General features: G+C 46.8%; 1 protein-coding gene and 1 non-coding gene across 2 annotated transcripts in view; both read right to left on the bottom strand.

The window, feature by feature from the left end:
- Positions 1-15840, bottom strand: part of ITGB3 (integrin subunit beta 3) — a 58837-nt gene that overhangs the window by 27667 nt on the left and 15330 nt on the right. The window contains exons 2-3 of the mRNA XM_052657862.1: positions 12610-12695; positions 964-1159 (exon numbers count right to left, since the gene is read on the bottom strand). Of these exons, the coding sequence (XP_052513822.1) occupies positions 964-1159; positions 12610-12695 (282 nt within the window). The remainder of the gene's footprint in view (positions 1-963; positions 1160-12609; positions 12696-15840) is intronic.
- On the bottom strand, positions 8777-8932 carry LOC128065724 (U1 spliceosomal RNA). The gene has a single exon (XR_008201102.1). It is a non-coding gene; the product is annotated as a U1 spliceosomal RNA (small nuclear RNA).

The raw sequence follows: 15840 nt of genomic DNA, 5'->3' as shown, positions 1-15840 counted from the left end.
TGCTGTGCCATGTGGCTTATGGGATCTTAGTTCCCTGACCAGGGACTGAACCCAGGCCACCACAGTAAAAGTGACAAGTCCTAACCACTGGACCACCAGGGAATTCCCTGAAGTAACTTCTTGAGCAAACCGAACTTGAAAGCCCTTGTTCCTCTTTCTCTCCCCTTGCGATTCTGTTACTCTTTCAATCTCTTAACTCACCTATTTTTAACCTCTTCTTTTCCATTCTAAAAGTCTTCACTGTCTCTAAATCTCCATCTGTCTAATCCCTGGGTCCCAAGGGTTTACCACCCAGGATCACAGAAGTGTTGGCAGTTACTACATTCCGAACTCCGTAAAGGGAGGAACTGTGTTCCACTCTTCTCGGAATCGCACAGTACCCAACACATGCCTTGCACATAAAACGCTCTTTCTTAAATTCTTGATTTAATTGGAAAGTCAGTATCAGTGCTTTGAAAAGCCTGTCTCTTAGCCTAATCCTTACCCCCTCTGAAGGTCTCCCGCCCCTATTTTCTCTGTCCCTATGCATGGTTTTGCCTCAATCTCACATGGAAAAGGGTCTTATAAACTGCTTCCTCATCTTATATATCATTTGAGCCCCAAGAGAAAGCTATGTACTCAGTAAAACAGACATTGAGGAAAACAAGAAACCGACATTTTTATGGCAATCCACTCCAGTACTCTTGCCTGGAAAATCCCATGGACACAGGAGCCTGGTGGGCTACATGGGGTCACAAAGAGTGGGATGCGACCTAGCGACTAAGCATCACAATGTCAGCAGGGTTAAATAACTTTCCCAAGGTCAAACAGCTAATCTATGGAAGAGTGAAGATTCAAACTCCGATCTTCGGACTCCAGGTCCCCAAGCCTTCCATTTTCTTCCATTCTCCTGCTCATACCTCCCCCCACATCCTTCTCTTCCCACCACAATTTCCTCATGAGCCACGTCCACAGGCTCCCTACCTGGCCGTAGGCGGAGGGCAATCCTCTGGGGACTGACTTGGGTAATCTGGGAGCTGTCTCCAGTGCCCTTGTCACTGAGGGGCCTGGCCTCCAGGATTCTGGCCTCACTGATCGGGAACTCGATGGACTCTGGGGCGCAGTTATCCTTCAGCAGGTTCTCCTTCAGGTTACAGCGGGGCGAGCCTGGAGGCAGCGCCTGTAAGACAGAGGTCCAGGGGCAAGTCCTGTGATCAGACCAATGGTGGCTCTCTGCTTCCTGCAGCCTCTGCCACCTCCCAACCGCCTAGAGCTTACCCAGCACTTTGGAGCTAAACCAACATCAATGAACACGTGTGGTCCTTCCTAAGACAGTACCTAGGCCTGTTGTACAGAATGGGGAAATTGAGGCATCAGAAAGGTTAGGTGAGTGTCTGTTCTTGGATTGGCAGGTAACAAGAGGGGCAGTACAATAAGATGCTTATTGGGCAGTTTTTCAAACTGTAAAATGCAATCTACCTGTGGGTTGGAAAAATCAACATAGTAGGTTTCAACTACCCACTAATTAAGTAAAATACAACATAATAGAATGTCTTCCCAGGTGGCTCAGTGGTAAAGAATCTTCCTGCAATACAGGAGTTTGATCACTGGGTCAGGAAGATCTCCTGGAGAATGAAACAGTGACCCACTCCAGCATTCTTGCTGGGAAATCCCATGGATAGAGGAGCCTGGTGGGCTACAGTCCATTGTGTCCCAAAAGAGTCAGAAACAACTTAGCAACTAAACAACAACATAACAGAATAGAAAGTATCAAAGTACATAAGTAGTAAAAGTAAATATTATTTTGTGAAAGGTTTACATATTGGGAAGTGGGGTATAAATTGTATAATAAATATGGTATACATATACTGTGGAATATTACTCAGACATAAAAAGAAACAAAATTGGGTCATTTGTAGGGATATGGATGGACCTAGAGCCTGTCATACAGAGTGAAGTAAGAGAAAAACAAATATATATCAATGCATATATGTAGAATCTAGAAAGATGGTACAGATGAACCAATTTCTAGGGCAGGAATAGAGATGCAAAATAGAGAACAGACACGCTGACACAGTTGGGGGAGCAGAGGGTGGGACAAACTGGGAGAGCAGGATGGACATACACACTACCATGTGTCAAACAGATAGCAAGTAGGAAGCCATAAAGCACAGGAAGCTCAACTCAGCGCTCTGCAATGAAGGGTGGGTGGGAAGGAGGCAAGAGAGAAGGGATATATGTATATATAGAACTGATTCACTTCGTCGTACAGCAAAAACTAACACAACATTGTAAAGCAATTATACTCCAATAAAAAAGAAAGAAAGGAAGACGATGTACTTTCTGTGAGTCAGGGTCCAAACAGTTTGGAAGCCACTGTGTTAAGACACTGCTGGGGTGTGAGACCCATGAGAGCAGGGATTATGTGTATCTCTTTTCCCCTCTATTCCCAGCACCCAATCTGAGGCTGGCCACCAAGGTGATAGGGGAGGATACAGGGAGAGAACAGAGTAAGTAGGAGCTAAGAGCACAGATGGGCTGAGATCACAGCTCAGGACTGCCTCTTACTAGCTAGTTACCAGGGCAAGTGACCTAAACTCTCCAGGCCTTGCTTCGTCATATTCACAAGGATGTTCCACAGGATAACAGTATAAGGCAGTACCTGTAAAACACAGGGTACGGTGCCTGCCATAGGGTAAGTGCGCGATAAATGTTAGCTATTATTGTAAGACGTTCTATTAATAGTTCCTGGATAAATTAATTATGAATAAACTTCACAAGCTTGGGCAAATCCCATGATGTCAGGCCACTAACCCAAGCCTGTTTTATTACTTTCAGCTTCCTCCCTCATGCTGGCCAAAGGGCAGGCTGAGCACCCTTCCAAACACCCTGGAATGCGTCCCACCACCCTCTGGAGCTCTGTGTGTGTTCCCACCCAAGCACTGAACAGGGGGACACGCTGTGTCAGAAAAGACACTAGAAATCAGTAAATGGGTTCGATCCTAGGTCTGCCACTGACCAGCCATGTGACCTCAGACAGTCATTTCACTCCACTGAGCCTCAGTTTCCTCTCCCATTCACCCTTGTCAGAGGGCTTAGATGACATGATGCTTTCAGCCTCTTCCTCCTCTGACATTCGGCAAACCTAGCCAGCACTCTGTGGACACAAGCCCACTAGGGCTTCTTGCCAGCCTTGTGGGGGGACTGCCTGGAAAGCTAGAAGACCTCTCCTGAGACCTATTTCACAACATCTAGGCCTTCAGTCCAACAATCCCCCACACCCCCAGCCACCCCCTCTCACAACCACTTTCAGAAGGCAGCTGAATAACCCTACCGACATCCCAGAACAACGCGTGTTAACATTTACGGAGTACGTACTGCATGTCATTAACCTCTTCAAATGAGTGAAACCTGATCTCTTTCACATGGGACCAAGACACCACCAAGCTCACCCTCAGCCTCCACCTCTAGGGCTGAGGCCCTTGTCCCGAGGCTGTCCGGGGCTGGGTGCACGCTCGTGAGTGGAGGGACATCCTCTGAGCCAAACCGTGGTCTCTGCAGAAGAAACACTGGCCTTGCTTCTCAACGGTCTTCACTGCGCATTTTAAAGCGACAACCACACAACACAAACTCTTTGACCTGTAACTTCCCTGGTGGCGCAAACAGTAAAGAATCTGCTAGCAGTGAGGGAGACCTGGGTTCGATCCCGGGGTCAGGAAGATCCCCTGGAGAAGGAAATGGCGACTCACACCAGTATTCTTGCCTGGAGAATCCCATGGACAGCCAGGCTACAGTCCATGGGGTCGCAAAGAGCTGGACATGACTAAGAAACTAACACACGCACACACACACTGCATGTCAGGCACTGTAAGAAGCACTGTACGTGGAATAGTGTAGTCCTTCTGATTACAGTTCTATAATGCTGGAACTATTGCTTTCTTACAAATTACAAACCTGAGGCTTGGAGGTTTCACAAATGAGGAACCCAATCTTAATGAGTAAGAAATCAAAGGTTTGGAGGAAATAGGTAATTTTCCCAGAGTTGCAGAGCTCAGAAGGGGCAGAGGTGAGATGCTGACTAGATGGCCTGACTGTGATTAACCTGATAAAATGGTAAGTTGTATTACACTCCATGTAGAGTGGGAATCAAGGCAGAGAATCAGGACTGTGGAAGAGAGTGTCCTGGGAAGAGCCACACTTGAGAATGCCGCGAGTAGGGAAAGGAATGCTAGATGGGGATACGGGAGGTGTGGGATGGATAGGTAACATCCTGTCTTCCCGGCCCCTCAGGGGACTGGAAGCCATGTTTCCAGGAGAAAGACTGAACCACAAGGAGCCATCCATATTCAGAAAATCCTGAATCTGTTGCCTAAAACCTCTCCTGATGCTTGAAGTCCTTCTCCCTCTCCTGCCTGAGGAGGCCTTACAAATAGCTATGAAAAGAAGAGAAGTGAAAAGCAAAGGAGCAAAGGAAAGTTATATTTGAATGCAGAGTTTCAAAGAATAGCAAGGAGAGATAAGAAAACCTTCCTCAGCGATCAATGCAAAGAAATAGAGGAAAACAACAGAATGGGAAAGACTAGAGATCTCTTCAAGAAAATTAGAGATACCAAGGGAACATTTCATGCAAAGATGGGCTCGATAAAGGACAGAAGCAGGATGGACCTAACAGAAGCATAAGATTTTAAGTAGAGGTGGCAAGAATACACAGAACTGTGCAAAAAAGATCTTCACGACCCAAATAATCACGACAGTGTGATCACTCACCTAGAGCCAGACATCCTGGAATGTGAAGTCAAGTGGGCCTTAGGAAGCATTACTACAAAAAAAGCTAGTAGAGGTGATGGAATTCCAGTAGAGCTATTTCAAATATTGAAAGATGATGCTGTGAAAGTGCTGCACTCATTATGCCAGCAAATTTGGAACACTCAGCAGTGGCCACAGGACTGGAAAATGTCAGTTTTCATTCCAACCCCAAAGAAAGGCAATGCCAAAGAATGCTCAAACTACCGCACAATTGCGCTCATCTCACATGCTAGTAAAGTAATGCTCAAAATTCTCCAAGCCAGGCTTCAGCAATACGCGAACCATGAACTTCCAGATGTTCAAGCTGGTTTTAGAAAAGGCAGAGGAACCAGAGACCAAATTGCCAACATCTTCTGGATCATGGACAAAGCAAGAGAGTTCCAGAAAAACATCTATTTCTGCTTTATTGACTATGCCAAAGCCTTTGACTATGTGGATCATAACAAACTGTGGAAAATTCTGAAAGAGATGGGAATACCAGACCACCTGACCTGCGTCTTGAGAAACCTGTATGCAGGTCAGGAAGCAACAGGTAGAACTGGACATGGAACAACAGACTGGTTCCAAATAGGAAAAGGAGTACATCAAGGCTGTATATTGTCACCCTGCTTATTTAACTTATATGCAGAGTACATCATGAGAAGCGCTAGGCTGGAGGAAGCACAAGCTGGAATCAACATTGCTGGGAGAAATATCAATAACCTCAGGTATGCAGATGACACCACTCTTTGGAGAAGGAAATGGCAACCCACTCCAGTATTCTTGCCTGGAGAATCCCATGGACAGAGGAGCCTGGTGCACTACAGTCCACGGGGTCGCAAAGAGTCGGACACGACTGAGCGACTTCACTTTCACTTATGGCACAAAGTGAAGAAGAACTAAACTACCTCTTGATGAAAGTGAAAGAGGAGAGTGAAAAAGTTGGCTTAAAGCTCAACATTCAGAAAACGAAGATCATGGCATCCGGTCCCATCATTTCATGGCAAAGAGATGGGGAAACAGTGGAAACAGCGGCTAACTTTATTTTGGGGGGGGCTCCAAAATCACTGCAGATGGTGACTGCAGCCATGAAATTAAAAGATGCTTACTCCTTGGAAGGAAAGTTATGACCAAACTAGACAGCATATTAAAAAACAGAGACATTACTTTGTCAACAAAGGTCCATCTAGTCAAGGCTATGGTTTTTCCAGTAGTCATGTATGGATGTGAGAGTTGGACTATAAAGAAAGCTAAGCACTGAAGAATTGATGCTTTTGAACTGTGGTGTTGGAGAAGACTCTTGAGAGTCCCTTGGACTGCAAGGAGATGCAACCAGTCCATCCTAAAGGAGATCAGTCCTGGGTGTTCATTGGAAGGACTGATGTTGAAGTTGAAACTCCAATAGTTTGGCCACCTGATGCGGAGAGCTGACTCCTTTGAAAAGACCCTGATGCTGGGAAAGATTGAGGGCAGGAGGAGAAGGGGACGACAGAGGATGAGATGGTTAGATGGCTTCACCAACTCGATGGACATGAGTCTGAGTGAACTCTGGGAGTTGGTGATGGACAGGGAGGCCTGGTGTGCTGCGGTTCATGGGGTCACAAAGAGTCGGACATGACTGAACGACTGAACTGAACTGAACTCTCCTGCCCAGCCCTCCTCTAATAGGCAGAAGGGCTTCCCCGCATGGATGGGACCATGAACAACACCAACAGTCCTACAGACTGAATTTCTGCATCCCCCCAGAATTCATACACTAAACCCTTACCGCCAACGTGATGGTATTAGGAGGTGGGGTCTTGGGAGGTGATAGATCATGAGGGGGAGCCCTCATGAAAGGTACTGTGCCCATATAAAAGAGGCCCCAGAATGCTCCCTGGAGGACTTCCCAGGCAGTCCAGTAGTTAAGACTCCACCTTCCAAAGCAGGGGGTGCAGGTTTGATCCCTGTTCAGGAAACTAAGATCCCACATGCTGAGAGGAATGGCCAAAAATTGAAGGAAAAAAAAAAAAATAGAGTTCCCTGTCCCCTTTTGCCATTTGAGGACATAGTGAGGAGATGCTGAATTTGCTGATACCCCAGTCTTAGACTTTCTAGCTTCCAGAAGAGTCAGAAATAAATGTTCATTGTTAAGCCACTGTGGCTATGGCACTTTTGTTACAGCAGCCTGAACAGACTAAGACAAATGGCACAAGCACCAACCTGGCCCGGGCAAAACACGGAAAGAGCTTCCTTCTTACTCTCTCGGTTTCACGGGTAAGAGGTAGAGAAACGGCATCAGCAACGGGAAACAGCACACGAGACTTAACCTTCCTGGTTCAAAAGATCCTAAGAGGACATCACAGCTCCTCCAAGTCTCAGAGAGATGAAAATCCTGCCCCACTCCCCTAGCTCAGCCCGGGGCAGAATGGCAGAGAGGAGAACTCATGAGCATTTAGCGTCTTTGTGTTCTAATTCTTCCTGCTCCTGCCTGTCTCTCCCAATCCTTCTCTCTCAGGAAGCAGTCTCTTTCTTGCTCACAAAACTCCCTACTGTACTTCTGATTCCAGCTGCCCACAAAGCCCCAGGCAGAAAACCTTCCAAAAAAGGCAATGACTGGATGGACCAAGATGCCCTGTTGCTGATCCTTTCCAGGAGTAAGACAGATGCTGAAAGAGAGAGGGGGAAGGGAGAGCCCAGGAAACAATGAGAACAGCAAGGCTGTCGGGTATCTTCAAGCTGCATCGTAAAGGGAGAGAATGTTTTGGAGGGGGTTTCCTGACCCCCATTTTCTAACAAGGCAGTGTTTAGTAGAAGAAAGTTTGAAGTACTAAGCCTTGCTGACAGTGCTTATGGTTTGTTATGAATTTCTTTAGAAATCTAAACACTAAGAAACAAAAACTCTCCTCCCCTCCCTCCGTGGTCGCTGACATCAGAGGTCAGGAGCCTAACAGGGCTGCTCCTTGGCCACCCTCTCCCTGAGAGCTTGCTATCCCAGAAGCACACCAAGGCAGTGACCTCAACACACTTGGGCTCCATTCCCTGTCCTAATAACCCAGGCTGAGCAGATAGAAGGAATGCGTGCAGGTGACTCAGAGAGAAAGCTGGAAGGAGGCGGAGAGGAGTGGTCAAGTTCCAGTGCCTAGTGAAACCAGATGTTACACAAAAAGGGCAAAAATAACCCAGACCCAGGGAAAGGGTTGGAGCACAGAGGTGGGAGGCTCCAGCCCACGTTCTGTATGAGTTGAATTCCCACCCTCTCCTGGGAGAATGACACACGCTGTTAGTCCCATTCTCCATTAATCCCATTTTAGAAACTGGGGAAGCACAGTGCAAATAGTCATTATTCTACTTATTTCACAGGGCTGGTCAGGGGATAAAATAAAACCGTGAACAGGAAATGCTTTCAAGATGTAAAAATCTCAGTCTAAGTCCTATATACTCAAGTCCTTTTGATCTGATATAAACAAGGGCTTTCCAGGTGGTACTAGTGGTAAAGAACCGGCCTGCCAATGCAGGAGATGGAAGAGACTTGGGTTCAATCCATAGGTCAGGAAGATCCCCTAGAGGAGGGCATGGCAACCCACTTCAGTATTCTTGCCTGGAGAATCCCTTGGACTGAAGAGCCTAGCAGGCTACAGTCCATAGGGTTGCACAGTTCAGTTCAGTTCAGTTCAGTCACTCAGTCATGTCCGACTCTTTGTGACCCCATGGACTGCAGCACATTTGGCTTCCCTGTCCATCACCAACTCCCGGAGCTTGCTCTAACTCATGACCGTCGAGCTGGTGATACCATCCAACCATGTCATCCTCTGTTGTCCCCTTCTCTCCCTGCCTTCAATCTTTCCCAGCATCAGGGTCTTTTCCAATAAATCAGTTCTTCCCATCAGGTGGCCAAAATGTTGGAGCTTCAGCTTCAGCATCAGTCCACAGAGTTGGGCACAACTAAAGCAACTTAACACAGAGAAACAATAAGTTCAAATAGGTAACTCTTTTCTACTGTTGCCATTTTAACTTTTTTTTTTTTTTCCTCCAGGGGAAAGCAGTCCCCCACTACCACAAATTATGCAATTGAGTTTCCCATATTTGGGGAAATCGCAGGGGTCAGCACATCCGGAGTGTAATGGATAAGCCTCGCCCTGGGAAAACCACCTTCGTGATCATGGTATCTCCCATGCCAGGTAAGTATTAACTACTATTTTTTTAAATATTTATTGATTTGGCTGTGCGGGGTCAGAGTTGCAGCAAATGGGGTCTCCAAACTTCTTTGCAGCATGTGAGATCTATAGTTGCAGCATGTGGGATCTAGTTTCCTGACCAAGGATCAAACCCGGGCCCCCTGCATTGGGAGCGTGTTATCTTAGCCACTAGACCACCAGGAAAATCCCCACTACTACTATTACTGTATGCTTTTTTCTTGGAGGGCAAGGAACAATATATCATGTGGCTTTTCCCTCTCCCAGAGAGCTAACTGCTGCTGCTGCTGCTGCTGCTGCTAAGTCGCTTCAGTTGTCTACGACTCTGTGCGACCCCATAGACGGCAGCCCACCAGGCTCCCCCGTCCCTGGGCCATTTCCTTCTCCAATGCATGAAAGTGAAAAGTCAAAGTGAAGTCGTTCAGTTGTGTCTGACTCTTAGCGACCCCGTGGACTGCAGCCTACCAGGCTCTTCTGTCCATGGGATTTTCCAGGCAAGAGTACTAGAGTGGGGTGCCATTGCCTTCTCTGAGAGAGCTAACAAATGCCTCCAAATAAATTAACAATAACTAACAATAATAAATTGTTCTCTTGATTGACATCTGATGAGGACAAGAAATTGAACATACAGAGAGAGGTGAGGAGAGAACAGAAAGAAGTGAAAAAGGAAAGCATTTTAGTTTATTGTTATTGATATTCAATAACAACCCATTCTAATGCAACAGGTTCAGGGTTCATCCTGGACATCCTTATATTTAACAAGCACCCAAGTTGATTCTTACCAGCAGGCAAGTTTGGAAGGTTCTAATTCCCTACATGATGCCCCCGAGGCCAAGACCACAAGCTGAATCTCAGTGTGAGGCCAACTTCTCTGCTAGATTCATAGTCCAGAGACAGCATACCACCTCAACCCATATCAGCATCCAGCCCCCCAAGAACACACCCTATGCAGATGGGCCGAAAAGTCTGCACTCATCCACATTGGCTATGTTTTCCTAAGACCCAGCCAAGTGCTTGCTGTCCACACCCAGAGCTGCTGTCCGGCAGGACCAAGGAAAGCTCAGCCCAACCAGTTGTTTTTGCAGGCACTGCCAACTCTGCCTCTAACAGCCAAGGTAGGGGAAGCAGAAGCTGAAGGTTTTCCAGGGTCGATTATTCAACAAATCACAGGCAAAATGGCCCAGACGGTTCATTTTGGTTTTCAAAATCAACAGCCAAGACACTTTCAGCAGTTACACTTGGTCAGTGCAGGGGAAGCCCTCAGGGAAAAAAATGAAAATGGCAGTCATGTTCAAGTTACAGGCCAGGATTCCATTCTCGCTGGTTGATAAACGTTGCCCCATGCTGGCCTCCTCTGCTATCCCGCCTCCCCTCCTCCTTCCTCGAGAGATAGTTGTAGTCATTCACTAAGCCCTATAGCCTCCACACCACACCCCACCCCCAGCTTTCCCAGGATGCTGATGAAGGCCAAAAGGGTGCTTCACCAACTTCCTGTCTCCGCCTTCTGCTCCCTAGGTCCTGTCTCCATTTATTCAACCCAGAGCAATAAATCTGACTTTGACACTCAAAACAAATAAACAAACACTTTCCTGTTTAAATTCCATCCTCCCAGAAAATATCTTTTTGGACCATCTCATTAGATTTCTTTGGTCCCAGAAATACACCGCAAGAGGAACAGTGGTAAAGAATCCACCTGCCAATGCAGGAGACACAGCTTCGATCCCTGGGTGGGGAAGATCACCTGGAATAAGAAATGGCAACCCACTCCAGTAGCCTCGCCTGGAAAATCCCATGGACAGAGGAGCCTGGCGGGCTACAGTCCATAGGATCACAAAGAATCAGACATGACTGGGCATGCACGCACTCACTCACACACACACACACCTCTTCTCTTTGATTCCACACCCTCATCCCTAGGCTTGTCCTATGTTAAGCTTTGATCCTATCTTGTACCTTTCTTCCCCTCTTTCTTTCCTCCTCCCACCTCAGACTGGACAAAATTCACCATGGCCACCATTAAATATTCTACATTTTTCTCTAAAATCTGGTCACATGACCCAAGGGCTTTGTCCGGTAGGTGCTCAGCATATCTATTACCTGGTTTGTCCCTACGCCAATCAAGAGAGGTGACAGACATTCCAAGAATGGTTTTCTTTTCCCCCAGATTCCTCTGAACCAGTTTCTCCCTTTTGTCTTGCTTTGGGTTGCAAAGGGGGGAAGACAGAGGGAGGAGCATCCTTTGAGCGATCCTAGGGCTTCTCCCCTGACTACCCTTCTGCTCCAGCCAGCTAGACGCCCTCCAATCCAGCACCCTGCCCATCCGGCTCTCCCTTCTTCAAGGATTCAGACGCAGAATTCCAATTTCCTTGTAAAAGAAGCTTAATAATATGATGATGATCAAGGGAAGAAGGATATGGCAAACGAGAAGGGAGAGGCCACATCACACTTGAGGAGCCAGCTCAGCCCAGAGGGGTGGAGAACCCGCGGGGGTGGAGGGGAAGGACTCCCTCAACGCCCCACCCCGACTCCCGGCTTCAGGGAACGTTTCATTTGCTAAATGAAGTCAGTGTAGCCCAGATGTTGGGCAGCTGCCTCTGGAAGCCGTTCTCGTGCTGAACTGCACAGAGGCCAAGGCATTGTGTTGGGCGGGCCTCGGCCGGTCCCGGCCTCCCTCTCGTTGATAAACACGGCCTCGCAGCTCCCATTCCCCCTCCTCTCACCAGCCTGCCAGGGAGGTTGCCTTTTTAGGAAACTCAGCAGATGGGGGAGAGGAGCCGGACAAAGAGAACCAGGGCTCGGTTTAGGGCACTTCACAGAACCACGGAGCGCGGGGACAGGCTGTCCTGACAGAGGCCACCTCAGGCGGCTGACACCCACCCAGGCCAGGAGTTCAGGTAACCACCTGCCGGGGACGAAGCCCATGACTCAGCCTCACACTCTGTAATCACTGGACCCCCTCCAGCCACACTCACGCCCAGCCTTGCCAGCTCCAAATTCCCATCCTAGCCACAAACACAACCATCCCCTCAGACACACTCATTCCCCAGGGCCCCAGACACAACAAATCCACTGCCTAGACACAGCTAACCCTTTCCTGTCACCCTCCCGGCCTCATCAAATTGGCCCAGCTTCTTCTCTCATAAACACCTTCCCAAGAGAAGGAAGGAAGGAGAGAAAGAGAGAGGAGACGGTAAAGCCACGGGGCCCAATTGTCAGACAGGAAAGGGAGAGAAGAGGCCCTCTGACTAAACAACCCCACATGACACGCAAATGCAAGATCCGTCTGTCATTTGCCTTTTAAAAATTCTGGAATGTTCATAAGCCAGCATCCACTCTGTACCTATAACCCCCTTGTGCCTCCCTTTTTGTGACCTGAGGCCCAGCCTCCCAGGGGTGTTGCACCCCAACAAAAACAAGCAAAGTGGTAAAAAGGCCACAGGGGAGGCCAAGAGGTCCAGCCTACTTGCCTAACACGCTCTGGATGGCATTCCCAGCAATAGCGCATGACAGCTCCCTTCAACATCCATCCATGGGAAGGCTTCTCCCTAGTGTTGCCCAGAAGGGACAAGGGTTTGTATACTTAGGAGGGAGGAGATAGACCCATGGGTCTGTTTCTACACAAAGGCAACTAAGTCTGGGAAAGAAATAAAGTCAGATATCTGCTCCTTACCTCATCTGAGCACCAGGCACACATGGGACTCACAGCCAGACATTGCTGGCAGGAGCTCACACCTCGTGTGGCACAGATGTTGGGCCCTGCAACAGAAAACAGAAGTTTTAGCATCCAATTTCGCTTGACACAGTAACTGGCCTGCCTTATCCTTGCCCAGCTTCCCCAAATGCCCAAGTTTACAGCTCTCAGATGCACACAAATACACCTTCACCAGCCCATAGGCGCTTACCCAACATAGACAGTTTGGGGAAAGAGAAGGAGAATGAGGAAAGTCAAGAGACACTCATCACTGCTCTTAACTGATGAGGCCACAGGGATGGCAAGTGATCGAGCAAGTGTCAGATCATAACTGTTGGAAAGGCTTTCATTGGGACTTCTCTAGTGGTTAAGAATCTGCCTTCCAATGCAGGGGGTAATGGGTTTGATCCCTGGTAAGGGAACTAAGATCTCACATGCCACAGGGCAACTAAGCCCACACACCACAACTACTGAGCCCAAGCCCTCTAGAGCCTACATACCACAGCTAGAGGGAAGCCAGCACACCAGTGAAATATCTCATGGTGCCACAGGTAAGACTGGATGCAGCTAAATAAATAAATATTAAAACACACACATACACTCAAAAACTAGATTTAATAAAGAAAGGCTTTAACAACTGATTTAACACTTACATTGTACAAATAAAAATCTGAGGTCCAGCGCCATGGTAATTACTTTAATGATGTATTCATAGCCACTACACAGGGAATTCAGAGCCTGGATGAACTAATATTAACACACAGCCTAAATATGCGGGTAGTGGGTGATAGCCACGGGAGTGTCCAACTGGACCGTGAGGGGAAAGCAAATCTTCTGAACTCTTCTCAAGCTTCCCAATACATATATCTTGGGATGCAAGCATAGAATGCTTTAGGGAGAACTAAAGAAATACTAGAAAAAGTTGACTGATATAAGCTGGAAGAACATGGAATTTTAGAGTTAGAAAGCCTGTATTTGAATTCTGAATGCTTTGCTAGCTAGACATGTCATGACCTCCGTCAACCTGGTGAACCTCTACGAAGCTGATAATATCTATCTCACAGGATTTGTGCAAGGAATTCAGTGAGGTAAAGAAGCATTGGGTACACTACAAAATGCCATTCAAAATGACACTGTAAATGTTAAATCTCCTTGCTCAGGACTATTGACATAGAAAGTACAAGAGATGGGTCGAACCTTTTTGGAACACCAGAAGAGAACTAACATTCCTTTTTTTGAAGAAATCTCTGATGTTGATCATAGAGACTTTGACATTTTGTCACTACATTTGCAGTGTCTGGAGAGCAATAGATGTTCAATAAATTGCTATTGGATTCCAATAACATGGAAGGGTAAAGACCCCTCAAGTCTGATTATATCAGAATTTTGAGAACTGGTTCCAAATTATCTCAGTTCAGTTGAAGACTGTGAACAGTCTTCAAACTGTCAAAGGATGCAGAAAAAGTTGAGGGAGGAACAGAGACAACCAGAGGGATGAAAAGCATTCCATAAGAAGTCCAGCCAGGAAGTAAACCACAGACATTCCCCTGGACAGAAGCCCCCATCCTCCATGTTCCCCACAGCTTAGCCTTCCCGGCCTCAGTCAGGGAAACCTCTTCCTCCAGGGCTCCCAGGAAGGCCTCTTCCAGTACATTCACCCCTCCACATCCATGGGTTCCACATCCGCAGATTCAAACAACCAAGGGTCAAAATATATACAGAAAAAAAAAAAAAATCCAGAAAGTGCCAGCAAGCAAAACTTGAATTTGCCATGTGGCAGCAGCTATTTATCTACATTGGATTTACAACTATTTACATAGCATTCACACTGTAAGGAATGTAGGATGATTTATAGAATACAAGACTATGTGTGTTATACACCAACACTAAACTATTTTTATAAGGGACTTAAGCATCTTCAGATTTTGGGAGCCTGGAATAAATCCCCTGTGGATCCCAAGGAACAATTGTGCAAAGAATAAAATGAGGGAGACTCCCTTCCTGTGCATGCGTGCTAAATCGCTTCAGTCATGTCTGACTCTGTGTGACCCCATGGACTGTAGCCCTCCAGGCTCCTATGTCCATGGGATTCTCCAGGCAAGAATACTGGAGTGGGTTGCCATGCCCTCCTGATTCCTGACCCAGGGATCAAACCCAAATCTCTTAGGGATCAAACCCAAATCTCTTATGTCTCCTGCATTGGCAGGTGGGTTCTTTACCACCAGCGCCACCTGGGAAGCCCAGACCCCTTCCTGATATGACTCAATTATCCTGACAATTCGTTTATCCAATTTTCTGAATTGGTCCCTTGTCCTTAGCCGTTAAGACCAGCAAATATATTTGAGGGAAAATCATCCTCATCATTGGGATGTTTCCCCAGTGTCCCTTGAACTTTTTACAGAGCTGGGTATCTCAGATCACTTTATAATACTATGACTGAACTCCCTTTCAACATCTGGGGGGGCAGGGGGGACAGAAAATGTGCACGTACAAACATACACATGATATTGTTAAAAGAAATTATCCAAAATGTGGAAATAGGCAAAGGGAATACTGGGTGACTTTTCAAGGTAATGCAAGGGGTTGACCAGTAGCCTCACCATGTTAAGGGGTTATATAATTTCAGGGGTGTGTATCTTTGTTTGACCTCTATTGATTAGGATATCTTATAGTCCTATAAGAGCAGAGGTTGGCCTGTAGAAAATGAATAACAATGGATATAATTCTTGAAGAGAATGATGTATATGATTCTTATCCAACAGCAATGCAAATGATTTCTGTCTAGTAGCAAAGATAACCACCAGAGGTTAAGGTTTACTGCTTTGTAGAACATTAACCAATCTTGACTCTATTGGGCAACTGATTTCAGCATTCCATTGACTGACTGACGGTAACTCCCTTCCTTGAATTCTCTTTTAAACTAGTCAACATCTTACTGGTTCTCTCATTAAGTTGAATGAAATCTTTGACACGTGTTCATTTTATTGGACTTCCCTGGTGGCTCAGATAGTAAAAAAATCTGCCTGCAATGTGGGAGACCTGGATTCTATCCCTGGTCAGGAAGATCCCCTGAAGAAGGAGTAACCCACTCCAGTATTCTTGACTGGAGAATTCCATGGATAGAGGAACCTGGTGGGCTACAGTCCATGGGGTCACAAAGAATCGGATACAACTGAGCAGCTTTCACTTTCGCTTCATTTTATAGTTGTA

Source organism: Budorcas taxicolor, chromosome 19 (assembly GCF_023091745.1).
Source record: "Budorcas taxicolor isolate Tak-1 chromosome 19, Takin1.1, whole genome shotgun sequence".
Classification (NCBI taxonomy): Eukaryota; Metazoa; Chordata; class Mammalia; order Artiodactyla; family Bovidae; genus Budorcas; species Budorcas taxicolor.
This window is presented reverse-complemented; position numbering and strand designations above follow the sequence as displayed.